This window comes from Bidens hawaiensis, unplaced genomic scaffold, assembly GCF_021521415.1.
Source record: "Bidens hawaiensis isolate Kalapana, Puna unplaced genomic scaffold, B.hawaiensis_p1.1 tig00003760_1, whole genome shotgun sequence".
NCBI classification, from domain to species: domain Eukaryota; kingdom Viridiplantae; phylum Streptophyta; class Magnoliopsida; order Asterales; family Asteraceae; genus Bidens; species Bidens hawaiensis.
The window spans coordinates 1,306,845-1,331,823 of NW_027491216.1; the positions used below are offsets into that span (position 1 = coordinate 1,306,845).

General features: G+C 38.1%; 2 protein-coding genes and 1 pseudogene across 3 annotated transcripts in view; 2 read left to right on the forward strand and 1 right to left on the reverse strand.

The window, feature by feature from the left end:
- Positions 1–7,806, forward strand: part of LOC143624332 (1,4-dihydroxy-2-naphthoyl-CoA thioesterase 1-like) — a 90,059-nt gene extending 82,253 nt beyond the window's left edge. Inside the window, exon 4 of the mRNA XM_077095027.1 lies at positions 7,797–7,806. The gene's annotated coding sequence lies outside the window, so the exon portion shown is untranslated. The remainder of the gene's footprint in view (positions 1–7,796) is intronic.
- On the forward strand, positions 405–20,718 carry LOC143624309 (uncharacterized; annotated as a pseudogene). The gene is made up of 25 exons (XR_013152086.1): positions 405–587; positions 684–1,416; positions 1,576–1,857; positions 7,797–7,879; positions 8,259–8,314; positions 8,401–8,476; positions 8,680–8,746; positions 16,483–16,548; positions 16,665–16,731; positions 16,996–17,079; positions 17,164–17,205; positions 17,309–17,464; positions 18,458–18,535; positions 18,749–18,817; positions 18,906–18,970; positions 19,058–19,187; positions 19,283–19,339; positions 19,412–19,501; positions 19,578–19,643; positions 19,738–19,806; positions 19,878–19,981; positions 20,069–20,194; positions 20,268–20,326; positions 20,405–20,441; positions 20,529–20,718. The product of XR_013152086.1 is annotated as an uncharacterized LOC143624309 (transcript).
- Positions 20,719–23,223: 2,505 nt separating this feature from the next.
- Positions 23,224–24,979, reverse strand: LOC143624333 (diacylglycerol O-acyltransferase 3-like). Its single transcript, XM_077095028.1, has 2 exons — positions 24,610–24,979; positions 23,224–23,953 (listed from the first exon to the last, which is right to left on the reverse strand). Exons 1-2 carry the CDS (start codon positions 24,931–24,933, stop codon positions 23,345–23,347), a joined length of 933 nt encoding a protein of 310 aa, XP_076951143.1. The 5' UTR covers positions 24,934–24,979; the 3' UTR covers positions 23,224–23,344.

The window sequence follows — 24,979 nt, forward strand, 5'->3', positions numbered from 1 at the left end:
GAGCGATTAATCTAACAGAAAAGAAGAGAGGAAATCACCACATGTTGAAAAAGAATCTGCAAGAAAGAAAGCTAAAAACAACTACTTCCAAGAGCACGAAAACTTCCAAAAAGGCAAAAGCTTCTAAGAAGACCAGAGGATCTCGTGTTTAAATTGATTTTGAAAAGTTTGATGATGAAGAGGGGAACAAAGGGCAAGGTGTAAGCACTGCTCAACTAATTTGGGAGCAGACCCGGTTGTGAACGGCACATCGGCATTGAGTCGACACTCCAAGAGATGTGAAAAACACCCAGAAAAATCAAAGCAACATATTTCTTAAGAAGAAAGATCATGTTGAGGGTGGTAGTGTTGAAGTAAAGATTTGGAAATTTTGTGCGGAAGCATGCAATAAGGCTATAACTGAGATGGTGATTCTCGACGAGCTTCCGTTTTCATTTGTGGAGCGTGTGGGTTTTAGAAGGCTTGTGGAAACATTTAATCCAAATTTTAAGGTACCTAGTAGAACCACCATTGCAAGGAATACTGGGAACCGATATTTAGAGGAAAATGCGAAGCTAAAGTCCTTTTTTGCAGATACTAAAAGGATGGTGTGTCTAACCACCGACACATAGACATCAATACAAAATGTCAATTATATGTGTGTCACAGCTCACTTTATCGATGACAACTGGGTGTTGCACAAGAGGATTATAAACTTTAAGGATATCACTAGCCATAAAGGAGAAGACATAGGTAGGGGATCTGATTCAGTGTCTAAAGAATGGGAAATTGAAGGCATCTTAACCATTACACTAGATAATGCATCTGTAAATCATACGGCAATAGAGTTTGTAAAAGGTAGGTTAGACAACCTTTTGGGCGACGGGAGTTATGTGAAAGTCCGATGTATGGCGCACATTATCAACCTCATTGTGAAAGATAGGTTACGTGATGGAGCGCTACCTATTGATCGGATAAGAAATGCAATTCGGTATATCCGGCACTCTCCTAAAAGACTAGATGCGTTTAAAAGATGTGTTAAGGAAGAAAAGATTGATAGTAAAGCTCTGTTATGCTTAGACACGCCTACGAGTTGGAAGTCTACATATGAGATGTTGGATAGGGCAGAGAAATTTGAGAAGGCATTTCACGCGTTTGATTTGGCACACCCAAATTATAGACGTGATTTGGGGGATGATGTTCATAAAGTTACAGATTGGAGTTACGCGAGAAAGTTAAGAAATTTATTAGATTTGTTTAAGCAAAAAACCATTAACTGTTCAGCTACTAAACATGTGACTGTTAACATGTTTTATAGTGAAATGATGGACATCTACAATCATCTAACCGAAATGAAATATGGAGGTTTGCAAACTAAACTTATGGCAGACGCGATGAAAGAAAAGTTTGACAAATATTGGCGGAATAATATCAAAGGTTTTAATTACATCCTCTACTTTGTGTCTATATTAGATCCTCGGTCGAAATTGGGTGTTTTATCATTTAGTTTTGAGTGTCTATATAAAGCCGAATAAAGGAAAAAGACAAAAGAGGAACTAAAGACTAGGGTTGGGAAAGCTGTTAAATTTATAACAGACGAACTTGAGATAATTTTTAAGCAATATGAGCGAAATAGTGAAAGGCCAAGTTTAAATCAAGTTTCACAAAGGGCAAGTAACGTTGAACATTCTGCACGTGAATTGAGTGGTTATTTTAGTCGGTATAAATCGGTTGGTGGTTCTAGCTCGTATGAAACAAAAACAGAACTTCAGAAGTACCTTGAGGATATCGAAGAGCCTGATTACGAGGGATTTGATATTCTACAATGGTGGAAAGCTTCGTCTTCAAAATATCCGATAGTTGCGAAAATGGCGAAAGGTACATTTACTAATAATTATATATATATATATATAGAGAGAGAGAGAATGGTTCAAGTAAAAATAAGGAATTTCCTATGAATGGTAAGAAACAATAGATTATATGAAGTGATTTCAGTGTTCAATTTCATGTTACATATAGTTTAATTTCAGATCTAAGCTTTTGAATGTTTAAAGGTTTGTCTAGAATGTTTAATTTCATATCTGAGCTCTGATTAGGGTTCTGAACTTCTAAACTTTTTGTTCTGAACTTCTAAACAATGATAATTACGAGATTATATGAAGTGATTTCAGTGTTCAATTTCATGTTACAGATAGTTTAATTTCAGATATAAGCTTTTGAATGTTTAAAGGTTTGTCTAGAATGTTTAATTTCAGATCTGAGCTCTGATTAGGGTTCTGAACTTCTAAACTTTTTGTTCTGAACTTCTAAACTTGAATGCTTAAAGGTGTTCGTTTTGGTCAGAATATTTAATTTTGTTTAGAACGTTTAAAGGTGTTCCTTTTTGGTCAGAACGCTTAACTTGAACGTTTAAAGGTGCTCGTTTTTTGTCAGAACATTTAACTTGAACGTTTAAAGGTGTTCGTTTAGGTCAGAACGCTTTAGTGTCTTCAGTTTTATTCAGGACGTTTAAACATAATATTTTGAACCATAATCATAGCTCAATTGAGTATAGTATTATGCAAATTTCATTATCGATTGATGAATCTAAATCCTTCTACACATCAATTTGATTGATTAAATCATCATTTTTTGATCAATTTTGAAGATTCTTAATGTTCAACGACGTTTCATTTTGATTTTGGTTTTTGACTTTAAAGATTTCATACTTTAAATCCTGATTAGGGCTTAGAAATTGGATGAGATAGAGCGATGAGTTCAGAATTTGGATCAGAATGGATTTGTAATTGATGAATTGATTATGAACTAGTTTGGGTTATTTACAAAACTACTACCACGTGTTTTTTTAATCCAACACTCTGGAAGGTCGCGTACGTAATGTACGAAAAGCCATTATTGTACAATAACCCACCTTGTATGTGTATATATATATATATATATATATATATATATATATGGGAGATTTCAAATGAGAACCACTTTGAGTTTTAAGAACTTGAAAGAACTCAACGTAACAAAATAATTTTGTTTTTACACATACGTAATATATGTAGGTTACATATATGTAAAAAAATTATAGAATTTTTTACGCACCGAGTCTACTTATTACATATGTGTAACGAATGCTTAAATTAGTGTAATCACTGTACATCTTTATTTTCTCTCTAGTTTAATTTTTTAATCACATTTAATCTCAACCACATAATCTAATCTATTTAATTAAATGTGTGGTCAAGAATGAAGTTCTTAAGTTCTTAAAACTCAACAAGGTTCTTAAAATATATATGTAAAGTTAGGTTAGAATAAAAACCCATTTGAGTTGTGAAAACTCGAGAAACTCATTCTCAACCACATGTTTTTAATTAAAGATTAAATCGTATGGTGCATAATTAAAGTTAATAAAAAATATAAAAGTAAATTTACACTTTCTCTCTCCTGAAAACATATATAAAAATTAGTAAAAAATGTAAAAGAAATAGCCAAACATTTTTTTTTAATTTTTGATATTTTATATTAAATATAACAACATATATTACAGTCAATCAATCAATCAATATACCTGGTGGATCTCGCCAATAGCAAAGCTATAAGTAGGTCCAGGGAGGGTGGGATGTAGGCACACCGTACCTCTATCCAATAGAATAGAAAGGTGGCTTCCAGAGAGACACTCAGCTCTAAAAATCATATGCATTGCAGGATATAAAGGCAATCCAAGTTCAACAGTAATATAATTAATAATAACAATTAGTAATAATAATGATAATACTATATAGATATATTGAAATAGTAAGTATAAACTCCCAAATATATATATATATATATATATATATATATAAGAATAACATAATGGCGTGTGACCAAAAATAAGGTAAAGAGAAGCACCTAAGTTACTAATTTCCCCCTAGAAATCATTAACGTTAATTCTACGTTACCAAGAATTCATATCCTCAACCATGTCCTCACAGAGGTTTAGGTCTAGCAAATCATACCTAATCCTCTCATCCCAAGTCAATTTAGGTTAGCTTCTCCCCTTCCTCCCCTTTATAGTAATGTTTTCTACGGATCTTACAGGATTCGTTGTCTGCCTTCTCTTCATATGTCTAAACCATCTCAATCTTCATTCTCTTAATTTTTCTGATATGTTATCTACCCCTAATCTATTCCGAAACACACCGTTTCTTATTCTGTCTAACTTTGTGTGCCCATACATCCAGCGTAGCATTCTCATCTCTGCTACCTCCATCTTTCGCTCTTGGGTCTTATTAATAGCCCAACAATCTGTTCCATATAACATTGTAGGTCTAATTGCGAACCTATAAACATTCCCTTTAGTTTAGTTGGGAATCTCTTATCGGATATACACCTGTGGCTGCTCTCCATCTACACCATCCTACCTGAACTCAATGGGCCACATCACTGTCTAACTCCCCATCGCTCTGAACAAACGATCCTAGGTACTTGAACATCATAACCTGCAGAACCTCTTTCCCATCAATAGTGATATGGATTTCCTCATTGTCATTTACTCCATCAAAATCACAATGGAGGTACTCCGTTTTGAAGCGACTAATCCTTAAACCTTTTCCCTCTAAGGCTGTTCGCAACTCCTCTAGTCTTATGTTAAGATCTTGTTTTCTTTCAGCAACTAACACAATATCGTTTGTGAACATCATGCACCACGGGAGTGTCTCCTGAATCGATTTTGACAACTCGTCTAAGACTAGTGCAAAGAGGAACGGGTCAACGCTGACCCCTGATGGAGGTCTACCTCCCCGAGGAAGAGGTCAGTGTCCCCCACTGGTGCACGGATGCTTGTAGCACTCCTAGCATAAATATCTATAATTATCTCTATATATTTCCTCAGGACCCCTCTACCCTCCGGACAGTCCCAAAGCACTTGGCGTGGCACACTGTCATACGCTTTTCTAGGTCAATAAACACCATATGAAGGTTGCGCTTCTTCTCCCTATACTTTTCCATCAAACTTCTTATGATGTGTATTGCCTTTGCGGTGGAACGCCCTAGCATAAAGCCAAATTGGTTCACCGTAACTTGAGTTTCCCGTCTAAGTCTAACCTCAATCACTCTTTCCCATAGCTTCATAGTATGGCTTAGTAGCTTGATTCCTTGGTAATTACCACAACATTGAGCGTCTCCTTTGTTCTTATAGATAGGGAGTACGACGCTACTCCTCCATTGGTCTGGCATCTTACCATATTTGAGGATAATATTGAACAAAGTAGTTAACCGCATGGCTCCTTCTTCTCCCAGACACTTCCACACCTCGATGGGTATGTTGTCTGGGCCGACCGCCTTAGCTTTTCCCATTCTCCTTAGCGCAGTCTGCACCTCTTCTTTTGTGATTTGTCGACAGTAGCAATTATTCGGTTGTTGTCGTTAAAAGGTTGTGTAGTCATATTCTTCTTGGTAAGCTCTCCCATTGTTAAAAAGGTTTTAGAAGTAGGTTTTCCATCTTAGGGTGTGTTTGGGATTCCTTATTTAAGTCTAAAAGGACTTTTTGTGAAAAGGAATTATTAACTTAAGGCTTTTTAGAAAAAAGTTTATAAAAAAGTGTTTGGGCTAGCTTATGTCAATAAGTTGTTTTTTAAGAAGTGTTTGGTTTAGCTTATTCATGTAAAATGACCAAAAGGGGCATTCTTTTACAAATCAATAAGTTGCTTTTTAAAAAGTGTTTGGGATTGCTTATTTATACTATTATATTTTTTTTTCATCTCTAGCATATTGAACAAAAAATTGCGAAAGATATAACATAAAACTCATTTACATATTTTAATTTCTTGATTAGACCACAACAATATAACATTCAGAATCTTAAAAAAAACACCAAAATGCACAATAACAACTATACTATAATAGTGTCATACTACATCACCAGTACGATTCCATTACTTCTTGTGCAATAGCATCTCTTATCGCTGCCATAAGCATAGCATCATCACCCATAGGATTTGTAGCCGGAACTTCTTCATCGTCTTCATTACTAGTACGATTTTATGTGGGATTGTAAATTCTTGTTGGGCAGTGTTAAATGCTTCATTAAACCTACCGGCCTTTCTAATAAAGTTATGGATCGCCATCGACGCTAACACAATACTCACTTGGTGATTATATGTGTAATTAACATGCATATCTCTCAATAATGCCCACCTAGCTTTCCACACTCCAAAAGTTCGTTCAATGATATTTCGCAATGATGAGTAGAAATAGTTATCTCTTTTGCTCGGCGAGGAGCATGCATAGCACTAGTTTGTCCACGTCGAAAATCTAGTATATGATAACGAATTTTACCTTAAATACCGGTACCAGCATTTCCCGAATTCTACCTTAAATACCGGTACCGAACCGATACCGGTCGGTATCGAGCTCATCCCTAAGTCCTAGATTGGCAAACCCATATTGGAGTCAAACTTTTTAGTCAACCAAACTTGAAAGAAAGTTGCCATCAATGGCAGCATAAGCCAACCATAATAACAGACAACAGGCCTTTCTCGACTCTTTCTCTATACATTTTCTTTCATGGAAGTCTTATACGTCTTCCAATAAGCATAAACAAACAACTCAACTTATTTTATCACACAAACGAATTAAGATACCGGTACCAAGATTTTGTGATTTTCGGGATCGATATTTTCGGTACCGGTTCCGGTACGGTACCAAACTCATCCCTAGGCGGGCTTCAACTGACCACGACAATTAACCAAAGTAGACGGACAACATTCCCTAAAATCTGAAAATGGTTTAATCATAATATTTAAAAATAATAGTAGAACTTACCTTTATTTTCTCATCCCACCACTCAGGCGATGCATCGATTGATTCTCGTCCCACTGATTCCAGTTTCAAGCCTCATCAAGCGATCATAAAGCTTCCATTCTTTCTTCATGACATCCCATTTGTTTTTAATTTGTTTTTGATCAAGGGTTACACCTGTTTTTTCATGCATGGTTTTTACTATATTCTCCCACCCACCCCTAGTAAAGTGAGTACCAGACCTATTCCCCTTTCTAAGTTCGAGCAAGCATGCATCGATAAACTCCTTGAACATATCATTAGACCACAAGAATTTTGTTTTATTCTTTTTAGTTGATTTTTCCATTATCTGATGCATAGCAACAAATCAATGCAATACTAAAATCACATTCTATAGTCACAAACAAAATCACAAGATATATCCAAGATTCTATCAAAGAAATCAAACAATATGCTAATCATAGAAAAGATAACTTGCAGCAGTGAATGTTCTATTGGCGGTGGGTTTTAAATGGTTATAATATCATGAACTTAACATCTTTTTAACACTAATATATCCTCATCTTTTGGCCATAGTAAAAACAAAATTAAAAAAGAACACAATTGAAACAGTAGCTAATTGAAAGCAATGTTTTGGTCATGTTGTTAACTACTTGAATTAGGCAAAATAACATGAAATTTCATTGAGACATTTTATCAAACATGTGGTGGGCATGATTAAATCTTGCAAATTGAATAATGCTAATTGATTCTATCAAAGAAATCAAACAATATGCTAATCATAGAAAATAAATCAAATCTGACACAAAACCTCATGAACTACACAAGATTCATGCTAATTGAATTATAAATCAAAAGTGTAAAAGATTCATGTTGCTTCAGGTAATAGATTTTCAAAGATGTTAGACAGCCCAAACTAACAGTGAGCATAAAGAACCCTAACTTTGGAACCATGAAAAACCTAACATGAACATCTGGATGGAATACACATGGCAGTTAATTAAAGAAATTTTTCATAAAATCAGAAAATTAAACAAACTTGGTAGGGATGGACGGAGATGAGGAAGATTATGGTGGCAGAATTAGTGTATGCATCGACATTTATAGCCAGTGTAAAGATGCAGAGATGGTAGTTGATAGTTGGTGGTTGAACAAAGAATTAAAGAGAGAAGTAAATAGTAGATTGCAGAGCAGTTGAATGAGAAGCTATGAACAGAGAGATGGAGATACAGGTTATTTTACCTTTACAAAGATAGAGGTGGTTGTTGTGAGTTATGAACGAGAATACAAGGGTTTAGTGGGAATATCAGAGTTAATAAGTTAATAAATGTATCTGGTCAGTTTTCTTTCTAGGAGATGAGCCTTCCAAGTCTCTGTTAAGTTCTTTCTACACGCTACTGGAAGCATTGCTGCTAAATTTGCATATAATGATGTACCTCTTCCCTCTTAAATTAATAGACAGGGTTTTAGTAGATTAATTATTATTATTTTCACGACTATTCTCTCAGGTGCTTGTTGCAGCAATTCGTAGGGTTACAAAAGCAAATTGGAATGCAACAGAAAGGTTTCCTTCTCTCATTTCACTTTTTTTTTTTAGCTGGATTATTTTTCTTCTATATTATATTTCTCTTGTTGTTCCTGTCCATGCAGATTGTGGTTGTTCCCTTTGTCATCTTTACCAGAAGCAGAAAAACTTATTAACAATCTAACTTCTCTTAACATTGAGGTGATCAAACTAACGCTTTAGGGTTATGTTATATGTAAATCATGTTTCTTGTTATTAAATAGCGTTGTACTTATATCTCTAGTTAAGAGAATTTAGAGTTTTTGTGAAGTTGCTTTTTTTGTTTACTTTCTTTGCTTCTGTTGCATTTGATTGTTACACATTTTTTTTTTCAGTTTTTCAGTTGTTTGAATGTGATTTTGCAGCTAGAAACTTTAGATCCATTGCTGCACCGTGCTATTGCTTCTGCCACTGCTGTTCCAGATCTTCGAGGTACACTTGCCATCATGTAATCATTGTATGTTATTTAGATGAAATGATTGCTGGTCAAGTGTGGCTTTTTGAGGAAAAGTGAGGAAGTCATAGTTATCATTGTTATTATCTTCTTTTTAAGGCAATAGTGTGTGTGTGTGTCCAATCTGTATTTATGCTCATACACAGTGATCAGTGATGTTTGGTGGGGTGCCATATTGTTGAATTAGGTTTTCTTTAACTAGTACTGGTTATTGTTTGTTGGCTTGTGGAAATATTACACAAATATACATTTTGTAATTATAATAATAAAGCGTACACGTAGGGGTAGGGGTGAACATGGTGCGGTTTGGCTCGTTAAAACCTAACCTATAACAGTTATTTCAGTTAAAAACGATTCGGTTAAATTAGTTATTGAAAAGATGGTGAAGAGGTAGGTCCCAGCAGAGCCCAGTTGGACCCGCAAGACTCACCTTAAACAGGGACGTCTGCGCAGAGACCAACTGGATCCGCAGGACCAACCATGCTCAGAGACGTGACGTCCTTACACGCAGTACGCAAGCTGGTCCCGCAGGAAATGCTTCCCAATGGTGAAGGACTCCGCCTGTCCCCGCAGCCTCGGATACAAGCCATTAGGGAAGGCCACCCGCGCAGCATGGCTACACGCACAAGGCACTTAGCTCTCGATCATTCAGTGTCACCTGAAGGAATGAGCCAAGCCGGGAGCAATCCCGCACAGAGGCGGGAGTGGGAATACTCCCGCCCAAATAAGCCAGTCCGTATACTGAAGGATCTTTTACTGTACCTGACGAGGTATGGGCGAAAGATCTGATCAGAGATACGACAGCTCATTGATACAGTATGGCGAGCAGCATGCTCCTGTACTGTATCACTATTAGCCGCTGCCTTTTCACCAACTACTGCCATACCACGTGCGTAGCCGTCAGTTGGTGGAACAGGAATAGTATACAGCAGGCCTGGTCACTATCAGCCGCTACCTACCCACCAACTACCAGCAGGGCACGTGCGTAGGCTACTGTTGGTGGAACAGGAACACTGTTGCAGCCGGCCATACCTCTTTGGAAACCTACCTTCGGCTATAAATACCACAAATGGTATGACCATCTCATCTTACCTTGTATGATCATCTTACTACATTATCATCATATTATACCTGATATCTGCTCTAGCAATCTCTTAATATACTTTTATATTTAAAGAGCAATCTAGTCTGATTCTCACGCCGGAGGGTGGTCACAAGGAGGAACCCCCCCCTTCTCAGTGACGAGCTCACGGTGTCTGTTTTGCAGGTTATCAGAAGAACCATCTTCCAAGGGTCTAACCCCTCGTGGGAAACAGCTATCCAACCCCCAGGTTACCAGTAATCTGTCCGGGGTACGGTTAGTGTTTCTTCATTGGCGCCATCCGTGCATAAAGCTAGAACTTTATTTTTCTCCAGTTTTTTCAAACTTCTACAAAGATGGTTAGAGAGATGCCGGTAACCACAACCCCAGCTACTGCGGGGAATACCGGCAACACAGTTTTTACAAACACTACCCCGGTTACCCAAGCAGGGGCAAGTGAAGTAAATTTTACGAACACTACCCCACTTACCAAAGCTGGGGCAAGTGCAGTAAATGATCGACTACTGGGATCCACCGATACCCAGTTTGAGAAACGAAGACTCCCCCGCCAGACTCTCGATGAAGTTAAGGCATGGGCGGAGGCACGACAAAAGGAATTCCAGGCTGAGTTGGACGAACGCTTGCGTTCCGTGCAACAGGCCGACGAATTCGAGTACTGGGAGGATGACTCGGAGGAATCCGACTCCGACGCGAACCCTCGCCATAGGGCAAAAGGGAAGCGTAAGGAAACGGAATCCCAACCGAAAAGGCATTTTGGACAAGCCTTCAAACCAAAAAGCACAGGTGGAAGTCCACGAGACTTCTCTAAAACGTTCAGACCAAACGTTGCAAATGCAGGAACGTCCAAATTTGCAAGGGACATTGCTGAGGCAATCGCCCCAAAGAGTGCCAAACAAATGCCCAACATAGGCACATATGACGGTATATCTGATCCAGACGATCATTTGAACAGGTTCATAGCGGGGGCAACCGTCAGCAATTGGACGGAACCCACGTGGTGTTACATGTTCCAAATGACGCTGGTGGGGGCTGCTAGAGCTTGGTTTGATCGTCTACCGGTCAACCACATCTACGACTGGGCAGACTTCCAACAGAAGTTTAGCCAACACTTCAGCCAGCAACGGAAGTATACCGAGGAGCAATGGACAATCCTCAAATGCATACGAGAGGAAGATGAATCTCTGCCAAACTTCATCACTCGCTTCAACTCAAAGAAGCTAAGTTTGGGCAATATCAGCGAAGATCTTGTTCGCGCTGCCTTCATCCAGGGCGCACATGACCCAGAGCTCATCCGCACCCTAACGGGTAAAGATGGCATGCCATCCACATGGGATGGCATCATGACAGCAGCAAAACGCTATGCGGAAACGGAGAAGCAACTGGGTAGAGATCTCCCACAGAGCACAAACCTCTACACTCAGAAGACGAGAGAAGACAACGTCCTCACCGCCAGACTAAATAAAAAGCGAAAGCTAGGCATTTGGCAGTCAAGGGTAAACTTTGACACCTCATCCGGCTTGCAACATCGAGTGGGCGGAAGGGATAATGTACAGCCGCACCGAAACTCCAGATGGACGCCACTCACCAAAAGCGTCACTGAGATATTCGCCACTGAAGAGCTCCCGTGGCCAAAACCTCCGATAATCCGACATCGTCACGAGGCTGATCGAAGCAAATACTGTGACTTTCACAAGACAAAGGGCCACAACACTGAAGAATGCATAGATGTAAAAGACATGGTCGAAGCATTTGTCAGAGATGGGACGCTCGCGCACCTCGTGGCGCAATAAAGGCTGAGCAGGCGGATGCGTGTAGAACCCCAGCTGGGGAAAACGAATAAAAATTCCAGCTTCAACATTGAGACTACATGCTGCGTAAAGAACGAGATCCCGAACCAGGTGCGTATCGGCTCGATGGCGCTCCCATCCCAACATGGAATGGAGCTCATTTACACAGTTTGCATGTAAATCAATTCCAATTTGTAAAGAAAAGGCCAAGAGCCACTTCTAATGGAAATGATTCTCTTTTAAGAACATCGAAGCTGATGATTTTACATTTATACTTTTCTGAACACAAATATGCCGGTTTTCACCGCATAATTACGTGAGGACATTGCATGGGAAGGCGGTCCTACCCGCACAAACCCAAAAAACGTGACAAACCTTCACGCAACCGCGCGTCGAACGGTTAAACTATGCAACACTGGTGACGGCATTCACATTACGTGAAGTCGTTGCGTGGGAAGGCGGTCCTACCCGCACGAACCCAATAACGTGGCAAACCTTCACGCAGGTCAGTTGAAGGAAAAGTTCAATTCTCCCATTAAATGAAAGTGCCGGTCTATCCGCATGAATCATGAAAGGAAACTGAACACTAACCTATCGACAACCGCGCGTCGAATGATCAAAAACAAAATTCTTAAAAGGATAAGGAAAACCTACACGCAGGTCAGATAAGGGTAAAGTTTTGCCATCCTACTAAGTGCAAGTGACGGTTCTACCCGCACAATCACGAAAGAGGAAGCAAAACTTCACACCTATTATCAACCACGTTCAAAGGTTAACTTATCCTCAAAAGATGAGGAAAACCTACACGCAGGTCAGATAAGGGTAAAGTTTTGCCATCCTACTAAGTGCAAGTGACGGTTCTACCCGCACAATCACGAAAGAGGAAGCAAAACTTCACACCTATTATCAACCACGTTCAAAGGTTAACTTATCCTCAAAAGATGAGGAAAACCTACACGCAGGTCAGATGAAGGTTAAAGTTTTGCCATCCTACCAAGTGCAAGTGACGGTTCTACCCGCACAATCACGAAAGAGGAAGCAAAACTTCACACCTATTATCAACCACGTTCAAAGGATAACTTATCTTAATGCCTTAAGAAATTTCGAAAAGGAAAACCTACACGCAGGTCAGATGAAGGCTAAAGTTTAGCCATCCTACCAAGTGCAAGTGACGGTTCTACCCGCACAATCACGAAGGAGGAAGCGAAACTTTAACCCATTATCAACCACGTTCAAAGGTTCTTATTCTAAACACTTGGAAAATTGCTAATTTAAACTAAGTATGCAAGTCATAAGTTTATAAAGCAAGGAACCCAAAGAGGGAAATAACAATCTTATACGCAAAAAGATTAATATTTCAAGAATATATTACAAGAATGGCCGGGTAACTACCCGCCTAAAAGAATAAAACTATACAAGTCTATCTTAGCAATGGGAAGGGATCTTCAGGATCAAGCTTCAGGGCCGCTTCCACTTGGACCCGCTCCGTCAGAAGAACGGGGTGGTTCGAGGAACGCTTTGAGGACAGCTAACCCATCATCAGCAGCAGCTACTTCGTCCACCTTCTCCACCACTGGATGCGGGAAGGCGGCGTATTGGTTCAATGCTTGGTCATAAATGGCTTCGGTATCCACATCGAACAAAGGGAAGTTGGAAGGCGGGACGCCTTTCTCAACAAACCCTAGACCAAGCAGGAAGCCGGCCTTTTCCCCATCCTCATGAGAAGCGTTGAGGGCTGCGGTCATAGCATCATCGTAAGAGGTCTCTGAAAAGACCCGACGCACAACCTACAAAGAAAACCTTGGTGAACAAGTAACCGTAAGACGGATGCGGGTACAGTGTTAAGGCAAAACCCTTCACATACCTAGCACCCGCAGGGAATTGAAGCCAAGTACCTCGGCAACCAAGTAACTATAAGACGGGTGCGGGTACAGTGTAAAGGCAAAACCCTTCACATACCTGCACCCGCAGGGAATTGACGCCAGGAATACCTTGGAAGTTAAGTAACCGTAAGACGAGCGCAGGTACAGTGTTAAGGCAAAACCCTTCACATACCTAGCGCTCCGCTGCGAATTGAAACCAAGAAGGATCTTCTGGGCAATGCTTGCGGAAACGGAAATAACATCCCCGCATAGCGGGAACGTCGAGGACTACGTTGTTTGAAGCTCCAGGATGGAATTGGTGGTCTTAACATAATTGATCACTATGTTCAAAACTACCAAAACCTCATGGAAAATACATACAACTGGGACTCAATGCTCCTGACTTGCGAGGAGGTTACAGACCTACCCGCATCATACCCAAAGACCAAGCAGGAAACTCGGGCATTTCTGCAAGTGACAAGGACTTCCGCGGAAAGAATCCCCATGGAAAACCTTACAAAACCCTTTTCAAAACCCTTTGCTCAAGTCCAAAAGTTCACCTCACTTTATTAAACACTCATGAGAAGAACATTGGACTGGGGGGACTTGAAGAGGTAGGTCCCAGCAGAGCCCAGTTGGACCCGCAAGACTCACCTTAAACAGGGACGTCTGCGCAGAGACCAACTGGATCCGCAGGACCAACCATGCTCAGAGACGTGACGTCCTTACACGCAGTACGCAAGCTGGTCCCGCAGGAAATGCTTCCCAATGGTGAAGGACTCCGCCTGTCCCCGCAGCCTCGGATACAAGCCATTAGGGAAGGCCACCCGCGCAGCATGGCTACACGCACAAGGCACTTAGCTCTCGATCATTCAGTGTCACCTGAAGGAATGAGCCAAGCCGGGAGCAATCCCGCACAGAGGCGGGAGGGGGAATACTCCCGCCCAAATAAGCCAGTCCGTATACTGAAGGATCTTTTACTGTACCTGACGAGGTATGGGCGAAAGATCTGATCAGAGATACGACAGCTCATTGATACAGTATGGCGAGCAGCATGCTCCTGTACTGTATCACTATTAGCCGCTGCCTTCTCACCAACTACTGCCATACCACGTGCGTAGCCGTCAGTTGGTGGAACAGGAATAGTATACAGCAGGCCTGGTCACTATCAGCCGCTACCTACCCACCAACTACCAGCAGGGCACGTGCGTAGGCTACTGTTGGTGGAACAGGAACACTGTTGCAGCCGGCCATACCTCTTTGGAAACCTACCTTCGGCTATAAATACCACAAATGGTATGACCATCTCATCTTACCTTGTATGATCATCTTACTACATTATCATCATATTATACCTGATATCTGCTCTAGCAATCTCTTAATATACTTTTATATTTAAAGAGCAATCTAGTCTGATTCTCACGCCGGAGGGTGGTCACAAGGAGGAACCCCCCCCCCCTTCTCAGTGACGAGCTCACGGTGTCTGTTTTGCAGGTTATCAGAAGAACCATCTTCCAAGGGTCTAACCCCTCGTGGGAAACAGCTATCCAACCCCCAGGTTACCAGTAATCTGTCCGGGGTACGGTTAGTGTTTCTTCAGATGGGGTGGTTACCAGCTGGTTTTGAACTTGGATTGATTCAAGCTTATTTCAGTCAATGAAGCCAATTTAATTTTGGTTCAAATGAAAACTCAAAAAACATATTAATTATTGAAGGAGAATGAGGGAAATCTCACGGATTTGGTACTTAATGCTTTTAGTATTATTTAGATTGTGTGTGTTTCTTTTATCGCCTTATTTTGGGTGTTTAAGGGTTAACTAGGTAGTAAATGCTATACAGAGTCAACTTATAAGTATTTTCTGAATATCGAGCGCCTTTGTATGTGAGGTTAGTGACCTCTCTTCGGCTTCCGGACGAAGGGCCTCACAAAGCCTCACGTCTTTCAAACCGAGCACCCTAGTATGTATCTTGTATAATGTATCATTTATACCAATTTCAACGAAAAGCATGCCAAATGATGAGAATACCTTTAAAGCTTTTTTTTAGAGAAGACAACAGTTTTTAACATATAATATAAAGACAATGTGACGCTTCATTATAGGTAATTTTGAATTTTTAAAAGAATTGAAGATCATTTTGGTCATTTAGCACCTAATTGTCGAAATTGGTATGCATGAGAAAAGGTACATACTTGGGTAGTCTATGTGATAGTTCTAGTTGTATTAATGAAAAAAGTTGAACACTTGGGTGAACTCCATAAACAATAATCACAAACTTCTAGGCATACATGAAGATAACTGTATTATTTTCAATGAATAAGTTGTACCTGTAAACATGAATCCGCAATGAGTATGTTACTCAATAAAGCCCTTTCAATATTTTTATGAATTTTCTATTATATTAGTGATAGTTGGGCACAAATATAAATTAGCATGTAATTACCATATGCTTGACCAAAATATGTTAGAGATGCTGGTATTTTTTAAGTGTTGGGTTTGTAGGTCTTGGGCCAATTGACTGAGAAAGAGGGGAAGGGGGGAGGGGTGACGGGTTGGGGGCAGCCAGCCCTAGCTCGGTTTGCCAGCACCTTTATTTCTATTAGTAAACACTGATTGTAATCTCTATTTAACTATCTCATGTACATTGTACATGCAATCAATTACCACTTGGATAAAACAATAACCTTGTTGCCGCCCGTGGACATAGGTCAGTTGAGACCGAACCACGTTAATTCCCCGTATTTTTATTGCTTTTGTGTGTGTTTATGTGTGCTTAATCCTAACAATAAGTGTTTGATTGTCCATTAGGTCATAGTGAATAAGATATATCTATTAGAACTCTGCAACATTAGAGAAGAGAAAGTGAACATTATTGAATCCTAGATCATGAAATGTGTTTATTTCTGTTGTTCTGTTATTGCTTCTCTTGTTAAACATGTTTATCTTTTTTGTTCTGTTGCTCAGACCGTTATGACAGGATGCCTGATAGCATTGAATCAAAACTTTACCATTTCAACGAGAGGGTGTTAGGTACTAATATGTTCCTTCTGTGATCAGACACGTATTGGTGTATATTTTATTATTTTTTTACTGCATCCCACATTGATTGCTCAGTCTCATTCTCAACATTTTTTTTGTTGTTGCAGATTTGTATTGCAGCATGGCGGGCGTGTCCTCCTGGCTGATGAAATGGGTCTTGGAAAAACTCTTCAGGTAAAATACCGAATCTACCCCTTTTCCTCTTTCTAAAGCATCTCCTCATGTTGAGTGTTGTGTATATCTTATGTTTCATATGCATAGAAACCCTCGTTATTTTGACATAATAATTGTTCATAACAACTTTTAGAAGTCTTAAGGTCATATGATATTGGAAAATACTGGATAATTTAATCATCTCAAGATATCTTTTTCTGTTTAATAAACTGTAGATAGGCCGACTCTATTAAAAAAATAGCAACGTATTCTTAATTTTTGCAGGCTATTGCTGTGGCGGCTTGTGTTCGTGACTCATGGCCGGTTCTTGTTCTAACTCCATCTTCATTGAGGCTTCAATGGGCTACTGTCAGTTTTTTCTTTTAAATCCTGTTTCTGTGAATGTGAATAGTTTGACCATTATGCACTTACAATACTTCACACTTTACACAGATGATTCAGCAATGGCTAGACATCCCTTCATCAGATATACTTGTATGATATCTTCATTTTACTTTCTCTTTTTGTGTAATCTTTTCATTCTACATTGTGTAGAATGTGAACATCCTACGATATGAAGAAAATGCCTCAATTTCAGGTGGTTTTGTCTAGTTACAGTGGGTCAAACAAGGGTGGTTTTACAATAATTCGGTCTAACACCAGGGGAAATATACGCCTTGATGGATTATTCAACATTGTATCGTATGATGCTGTGCCCAAAATTCAAGACACTCTAATGAGCTCAGATTTTAAGGTAAACACAGCTTGATATTTTGTATCAATTACTTGTAAATAGTGTGTTTAATCTTTTACTCAGGAGTTACCAAACTTACAATTCCATATATTTTAGTTGTGAACAGTTAAAGAAGTTACTTTGTTTAATGGGTTCATTTAGGGCTGCTAAACAGGCGATGTTTGTGGGTTGGCTGGTAGAACATGATATTTTACAAGAACCTGAACACGACGCGGACACGAAAATCATGTCATAAACATGAACTCGGACACTACACATGTATTCGATGGTTGACACGAACATGGCCCGTTTAACCCTGGACAAAATTATTTTGTTTTTAATTTGCATGTTAATACTCTAAAATCCTAAATTTGCATACTGTATTTATTATTTTAAGCAAATATGTTTAAACTATACCAATTTGCTTTCAAAATGTTTTTAGTTTTTGGCATAAAAGATACCCAAACAGTTTAGCTTATTACATTAAACACATTTAAAAATAAATAAATAAATGGGCTTAATTGGTCCATGAACCTGTTGGGTTAACACGAACACGGCCTGCTTGGCTAAATGTCTTTGCGTCTTCAACCCAAAACTGACTTGAACCCATTTAGACCAAACCTAAACTCTCAAATTTTGTGCTAGGTCCGTGTCGTGCCAGAAACCCACGCCCCTAGGCTCATTGTAAGATAAAACATATAGATGGGAAGATATAGAATGTTAGCGGTGTTATGAGTGTTTCTGAGATATTTAAACCAACATCTGAAACTTGAGTTTATGATATTGTTTATATGCTGATACGAAAGATGTTTGGATCGATAAATATACATTTAAGAAAACACAAATAACATGTGGTTGCCCACTAGCTCTGCATCCCTTGCGATTATGCGATTTTTTTTCGTTATAGTAGGTTGTGACTGCTTATGAACAACTTTTGGATGATTTTTAGTTTTTTATTGCTTGGCAGTATTATTCATTCGCATGTTTTCTGTTAATGATGAAATCTTTATTTAGGTTGTGATTGCTGACGAGTCACACTTTTTAAAGAATGCCCAAGCAAAGCGAACTACTGCATCCCTTCCCATATTACAGGTATCTCTCTTACATTTTTTTTTGTTCAAGAAGTTAATGATTGTATACTTGATAAGCATCTAAGGATAAGGATAAAGTTTATATGATACGCACATCCTTATCAATAATGTAATCTACAAATCAACACTTATTATCCGGTTGTATTCTTAGTGAGCTTTAGTGACAATATTAGCAAAACAAATCTGTTGTGTTAACTATTTTCATGAAATGTAGAAAGCTCAATAGACAATGTTGCTTAGTGGAACTCCAGCTTTATCTCGGCCGATTGAGCTATTTAAACAGGTCATCATTTCTCCATATACTTGTCAAATGTCATGAAGTTAAAAGTTAATATTCTTATCTGGGTCAAACCTTTTCATGTTTATAACAGCTTGAAGCATTGTATCCTAAAGTATACAAGGACGTTCATGAATATGGAAAACGATATTGCCAGGGCGTAAGATGAACTGTTTTCATTAGACTAATATTTTTAAAGGAAAATAGTTGATTGAAGCTCACTCTCATACTAGTAATGTTTTTCCCGGGTTTTTTTGGAATGTATCAAGGTGCAAGTAATCATGAAGAACTGCACAATTTAATAAAAGCAACTGTGATGATACGAAGACTAAAAAAAGACGTTCTTTCTGAGCTACCTGTGAAACGAAGGCAGCAGGTATCTAACTTATTTAACCAAGTTTCTAATGTTGAACTCCATAATTGTATTTTGTGATTATGATTTAGTGAAGCTGTTTATTTTCTTATTCCTAGGTTTTCTTGGACTTGGCAGACAAGGACATGAAGCAAATCAATGCTTTATTCTGTGAGGTATTGTAAACTTATATAATTAATTAATTAGTGATTATTATTGATGATGCATAATTTTTACTCATTGTACAGTTGGAGGTTATTAAAGGCAAAATCAAGGCTTGCAAGTCAAAAGAGGATGCTGAGTCCCTTAAGTTTACAGAGAAGAACCTTATAAACAAGGTGCACATGCAACTTTTAAGCTAATTTGTCATTTAAAGTTTTTTATTGTTCTTTTGTTGATGATGTGTCGGGCCAGATCTATACAGAGTCCGCAGAAGCCAAAATCCCTGCTGTTCTTGATTACCTAGGAACCGTCATCGAGGTATTCAATATTATTCAAAGCCAAAATTAGCAGCCAGTTTAACAATCTTATCCCATGTTTAATTTTTGTTTAACACGGGAATCTTGTGATGCAGGCAGGGTGCAAGTTTATTGTGTTTGCTCATCATCAGCCAATGATAGATTCAATACATCAATTTCTTCTTGTAAGACAGTTCTATTATATTTTACGTTACCTTTTCAAGTACAGATTTTTATTATCTTTGTCCAATTTCAGAAAAAGAAGGTTGGTTGTATTCGTATAGATGGTGGCACTCCAGCAGGATCAAGGCAATCTTTGGTTAATGATTCCAGGAAAAAGATAGTATCAAAGCAGCAGTGGTATTAACTTATTCCCTCTATATATTTTTTAAAAAACTTATTTTCTAATTGTGAGAAATTGACATTATTAATTGTTTACTTGTGTAGCTATCAATCAAAGCAGGTGGTGTTGGGCTAACATTAACTGCCGCAAGCACAGTTATATTTGCTGAGCTTTCTTGGACTCCAGGTGACATTATTCAAGCTGAAGATCGTGCTCACAGAATTGGTCAGGTAATTATTATTCTTTTGTGATATTTGTTATTATTTTACTTGAGCAATAAGCAACGTACTCGTGGATTTGCAGGTGTCGTCGGTAAATGTACACTTTCTCTTGGCAAATGACACGGTTGATGATATCATATGGTATGCCCATATTTCAGATATTATTTGTTCATAGTTATAAATATTAAGTAGTTGAAATCAATTACTTTTATGGTTCAGGGATGTTGTGCAAAGCAAGTTAGAAAATCTGGGACAGGTAAGTTTTAAACTTTTTAGAGTTGTTTTTAATCTTTAATGAAAAATGAAGTATAATTGATTTATGGTGATATAATTAACTGTATAGATGCTTGATGGCCACGAGAATTCACTAGAAGTTTCATGTAACCCGGCTAGTAGTAGAAGTCCTGCAAAGCAGAAAACATTGGACTCATATGTGAAGCGTTGCAACTCACTCAACTCGGAACAACAGGCTAACCCAAAACGTCCAAGATACTGATTTGTTGCCTGGCAGGGACGGAAAACAACCAATATGATATGCCATATTGTGTTTTTAATAGGAGCTTAAAATATTTTTTTGGTTTTTCTTTTGGGTATATGTAGCATGTTTGTGTTCCTTTGTCTAATGTTTAGTTTGGTTTGATTTGGTTTCAATTTCTTGTTATGCTAGTCTTCCATGGGTCATTTTTATCTTTTCATTTTGGTGTGGTGGGATAACATAGGTGCATGCCCTGTGTGCTTCAAAGGGACCACCACTTTCCTAGATAATCCTTTTACTATGTCTCACACACTTATAATGGTTTTTATTGATTTTAGGTGTATTGGTTTTTACTAATCTCAACTATCATCTTTTGGTAGAACATTTACCGTCGGTTAATTCGGTTCCAATTAACGAATTGGCTGATAACGATCTCATCTTCTATCATATTTGTTCCCATTGGTCCGCAGCTAATAGAATTCCAAAGCCGTTAGTTGTTGGTCGTCAGGGAAAGATTAGTTGAAAGATTGGCAAAAATGTGACTTTTTACGGCCAAAAGTGTTTTTTCGGCAAGTAGCGGCATTAAGATTTTGTTAGTCGCGGACCGTTCAAATACGTTGAAAGATAAGATTGTCAGCAGCCAATTCGTTAGGTGGGACCGGCAGCGACCAAAAGATGATAGTTGAGATTAATAAAAACTAATACACCTTGGTTTTATAGTTTTTAGCAGCTTGTAGTCTTTATATTGACTTAAATCACATAATTGAAAAGGTATAGTTCTTAAAATTTAGAGTTTATTTAGAAAGAATACACAACCACTAGTCTAGTTGTAACTAAGGATATGTGGCTTACAATTAAATAATTGTGAGTTCTAGTATAACTTAAGACAAGACAAATACGTGGAAAAAATCTTTAGCTGTTAAAAAAAAAGAAAAAGAAAAAAAAATTGTTAGGAACAATTCTTTTGATGACAGCAACATAAATAGAATGAAGAAATTTGCAACAAAACTGACTTTTGGTATTTTTACCTAGTGGTGACTCCCATTAACGACCTATGACCCGACACAAACCAAACCATTTTAGAACCGATGGTTACAATTGAACCGTTAAATGTAACCGATGATTAGATAATACTTTGAACCGATACTTAAGAACTTATCATAAATTGATCAAGATTCGAGTTTCGACCTAATTGAAAAAGATCCAATACACGTCATATATTCACAAATTGATTCAAAGTTTAAAACATGACATGCTTATTTTTTTTTTAATTTTCTGTTACACTAAAATTATAAATTTAGAAAAAAATTACAAATGTAAATAAAACAATTGTTTAAATTATAAAAGTTGATGTCAATTTCTTTTTTCTTTTAGAACGGCGACTTTCTTTTGTTTAGGTTATCGCACTTTTTAAATTTGGAGAACCCTGATACCCGCATTCTGGTCAGACTATGTTGTCTTAACTGGGACCACGTTGGCTTCAGAGTTTGGCTTGAGCGTTCCCCAGGAAATCATACCGCTGACTGTCACTTGACAGTCATGTCACCACAAGAGCAGAACTCTTTAGCGTAACACGCGTTGGGACGAAAATCCAGGTGGGCTCAGGGTTCGAACTAATAACCTTTGCACAAGGCCTAGTTCAAACGCTTCATTGTCTGTGCCCACCCAAACGTGACACAAGTGAGATTCGAACTTGAGTCTTAACTGGAGAATTCAAGCCTTGTACCACTAGGTCACAATTGGGAGGTCACTTTCTTTTTTCTTATATTTTAGTTTTTTTTTATTAATTTTGACATAAGATAACCAACCAATTTAAGTTATTATGTAAAAACCCGTGCTTTAAAATAAACGAGTCAACCCAAAAATCCAACCCGCATGCAACTCATTTAGCTAAACATGCTAATGTTAATGGCTTATTTAGCCAAATGTATTCATGATCTCGATCCAAACCTGTTTAGAACAAGACCAGAACCCTTTGAAGTTTGAATATTTGTACTCGATTCGTGCGGTGCTACAAACACCCAGATTGATGGGCGTTAATTTCTTGTGTGATGTTATAAACAAACCCAATTTAATGAAAGTTAATTTCGTGTGGGTTATAAACGCACCCAATCTAATGAAAGTTCATGTGTGTGATAAACGCATCCAATTTAATTACAGCTAACTTCAAAGATAACTCGACTTTCTAATTAAGGAATATTAAACTTTTATATATTTGACAAGCCATACAGCTAGCCCTTTTTTTTTAGGGGAAAACTAAATTCATAGATATTGAACTTTATAACATTTTCATGCATGACCAACTTGGATATTGAAGTTATAACATTTCAATGCATGACCAACATAAAAATCGAAGTTATAACACATTTCAATGCGTGACCGACTTGTAGCAATAAAAACAAAAATACCAATATAACACATGAGGTTTAAGTACTCGATTTGAAGTAGAGCAGAAACTATGAAATATCGATTCATCCACACAATATTCTAAACATCACAATATCTAAACGTTTACAAAATGAAATATCGGTTTAACTTTTATATTTCACAAATCAAGATCATCATATCTCTATACAGTTAGCTAAATAATCATACAACTCCCCTAAAACCAAACCCCAATCCAATACAACCAACAAACATATACATTTAGAATAGTAGTTGAAAAGAACTAGAATCAAACACTCTCAAGTCAGTGCAGGCACCATAACAGAACACGATCGTTGACTCCCACCAAAGAAATTGGTCACAATTGTATCAACATCCTCCAATCCAACTCCGATGCACAGCGAATTCGTCACCGCCTCCTCTTCCGTGTGCACCTTCAAATTCGGCCCCTCTCTACACTTCCCCATACACTTACACCCCACCACCGCCGCATCTCCACCCACCGCAGCCTGAAAATTCTCCAAAAGCGCTGCGGCTCCGGATTTCTTGCACTTCCCACCCATACAAACCTCTATCTTCTTCCCACAATCAACCTCATTGACAATTGCGGTGTCTGTGATGACTATGTTTTCGGCCTTTTCAGGAATTTGGACCGATGATGATGATGTTGGTTCTTGATTGGTGTTTGAGGTCCTTACGGTTTTAAGTTGGCTCATATTAACGACGTTGTCGCAATCAGACTCTGAAGATGAGCTTTCAGACGAAGACGAATCCTTGCAATCGGACTTCATCATCGTAGTCATCCGGGAAGCTTTCTTTTTGTCTTTTTCTTCTTTCTTTATCCTCTTGTATTCCATCTTCTCTTCTTTTAGTTTCTGCAGTTGTCCAAGTAATACCTCTGTTGCTTCCTGCATAATCATCAATTGTTCACCACAATTAACCAATTGAACTTAAAATCAAATTTTAAAATTTTGAAATATTCAAATTTTTAAAGAATTGAATCTCTCAAATATTCAAAATTTAAAATTTTGAAGCTGGATATGATTGGTTCTCCGACGAATTCAATTCAAACATGGGGTTTTTTTTAACAAAACTACTGCAAACATGAATATTTTAACAAAATAAAAATATCCAAAGTTGCAACATGCTAAATATTCAAAGTGGTAAACATTCAAAATATTTATATTTTAAAGGAGTAACACGAGCTGCATGTTCATATCAATTAACAAAAATATTAATATTATGAATTAATAAATTAACAACCACAATAATGAACTTCTAAATTTTAGTTTTTAGAACTTAAAAGGCTTCTATAATTTCTTTTCTATAAACATGTTTATATATATATTATCCAATAAAATATGTATTGTTTGAATTCGAATTTCGAATCAAAACCTTTAAATTTGTATTTCGAAATTCGATTACTGAAATCGAATCAAGTCGAATCGGATTCGATTCAATTCGAATACTAAGCACCCCTAATTGGCACCCTCTTAATATTAAATTAATTCATAGACTTGTAAAAAAACTAATCAATCAAATAAAACATTAAAGCCAATCATACCGATATCATCTTGCCCTTGACTTGCTGATCCAAGTCACTATCCGGATCCAAACAAAAGCCCATCTCGGTGAAAGTGTTCAAGTTCTTGGACAAACCCTTCAACAGTTTCAACTTCTTCTTCACCTCCTTCTTCTTAATCCCCTCATAATACTGCAAATGACCCTTGTCGGAATACTCGCCGGAAACCACTAAACCACCAGCCCACTTCCTTTCTTTAACCCGGATCGAATTGGGTTTGATTATCGACTGGCGGGAGATTGACACGTCAGCGGCGGTGGAAGAGAAGCCCGCCGACTGACGGAACACAACTCCGGCGACCTCCATTGAAATTGAAATTGTGGGATTGGATTTGTGAATAAGAATAATAATA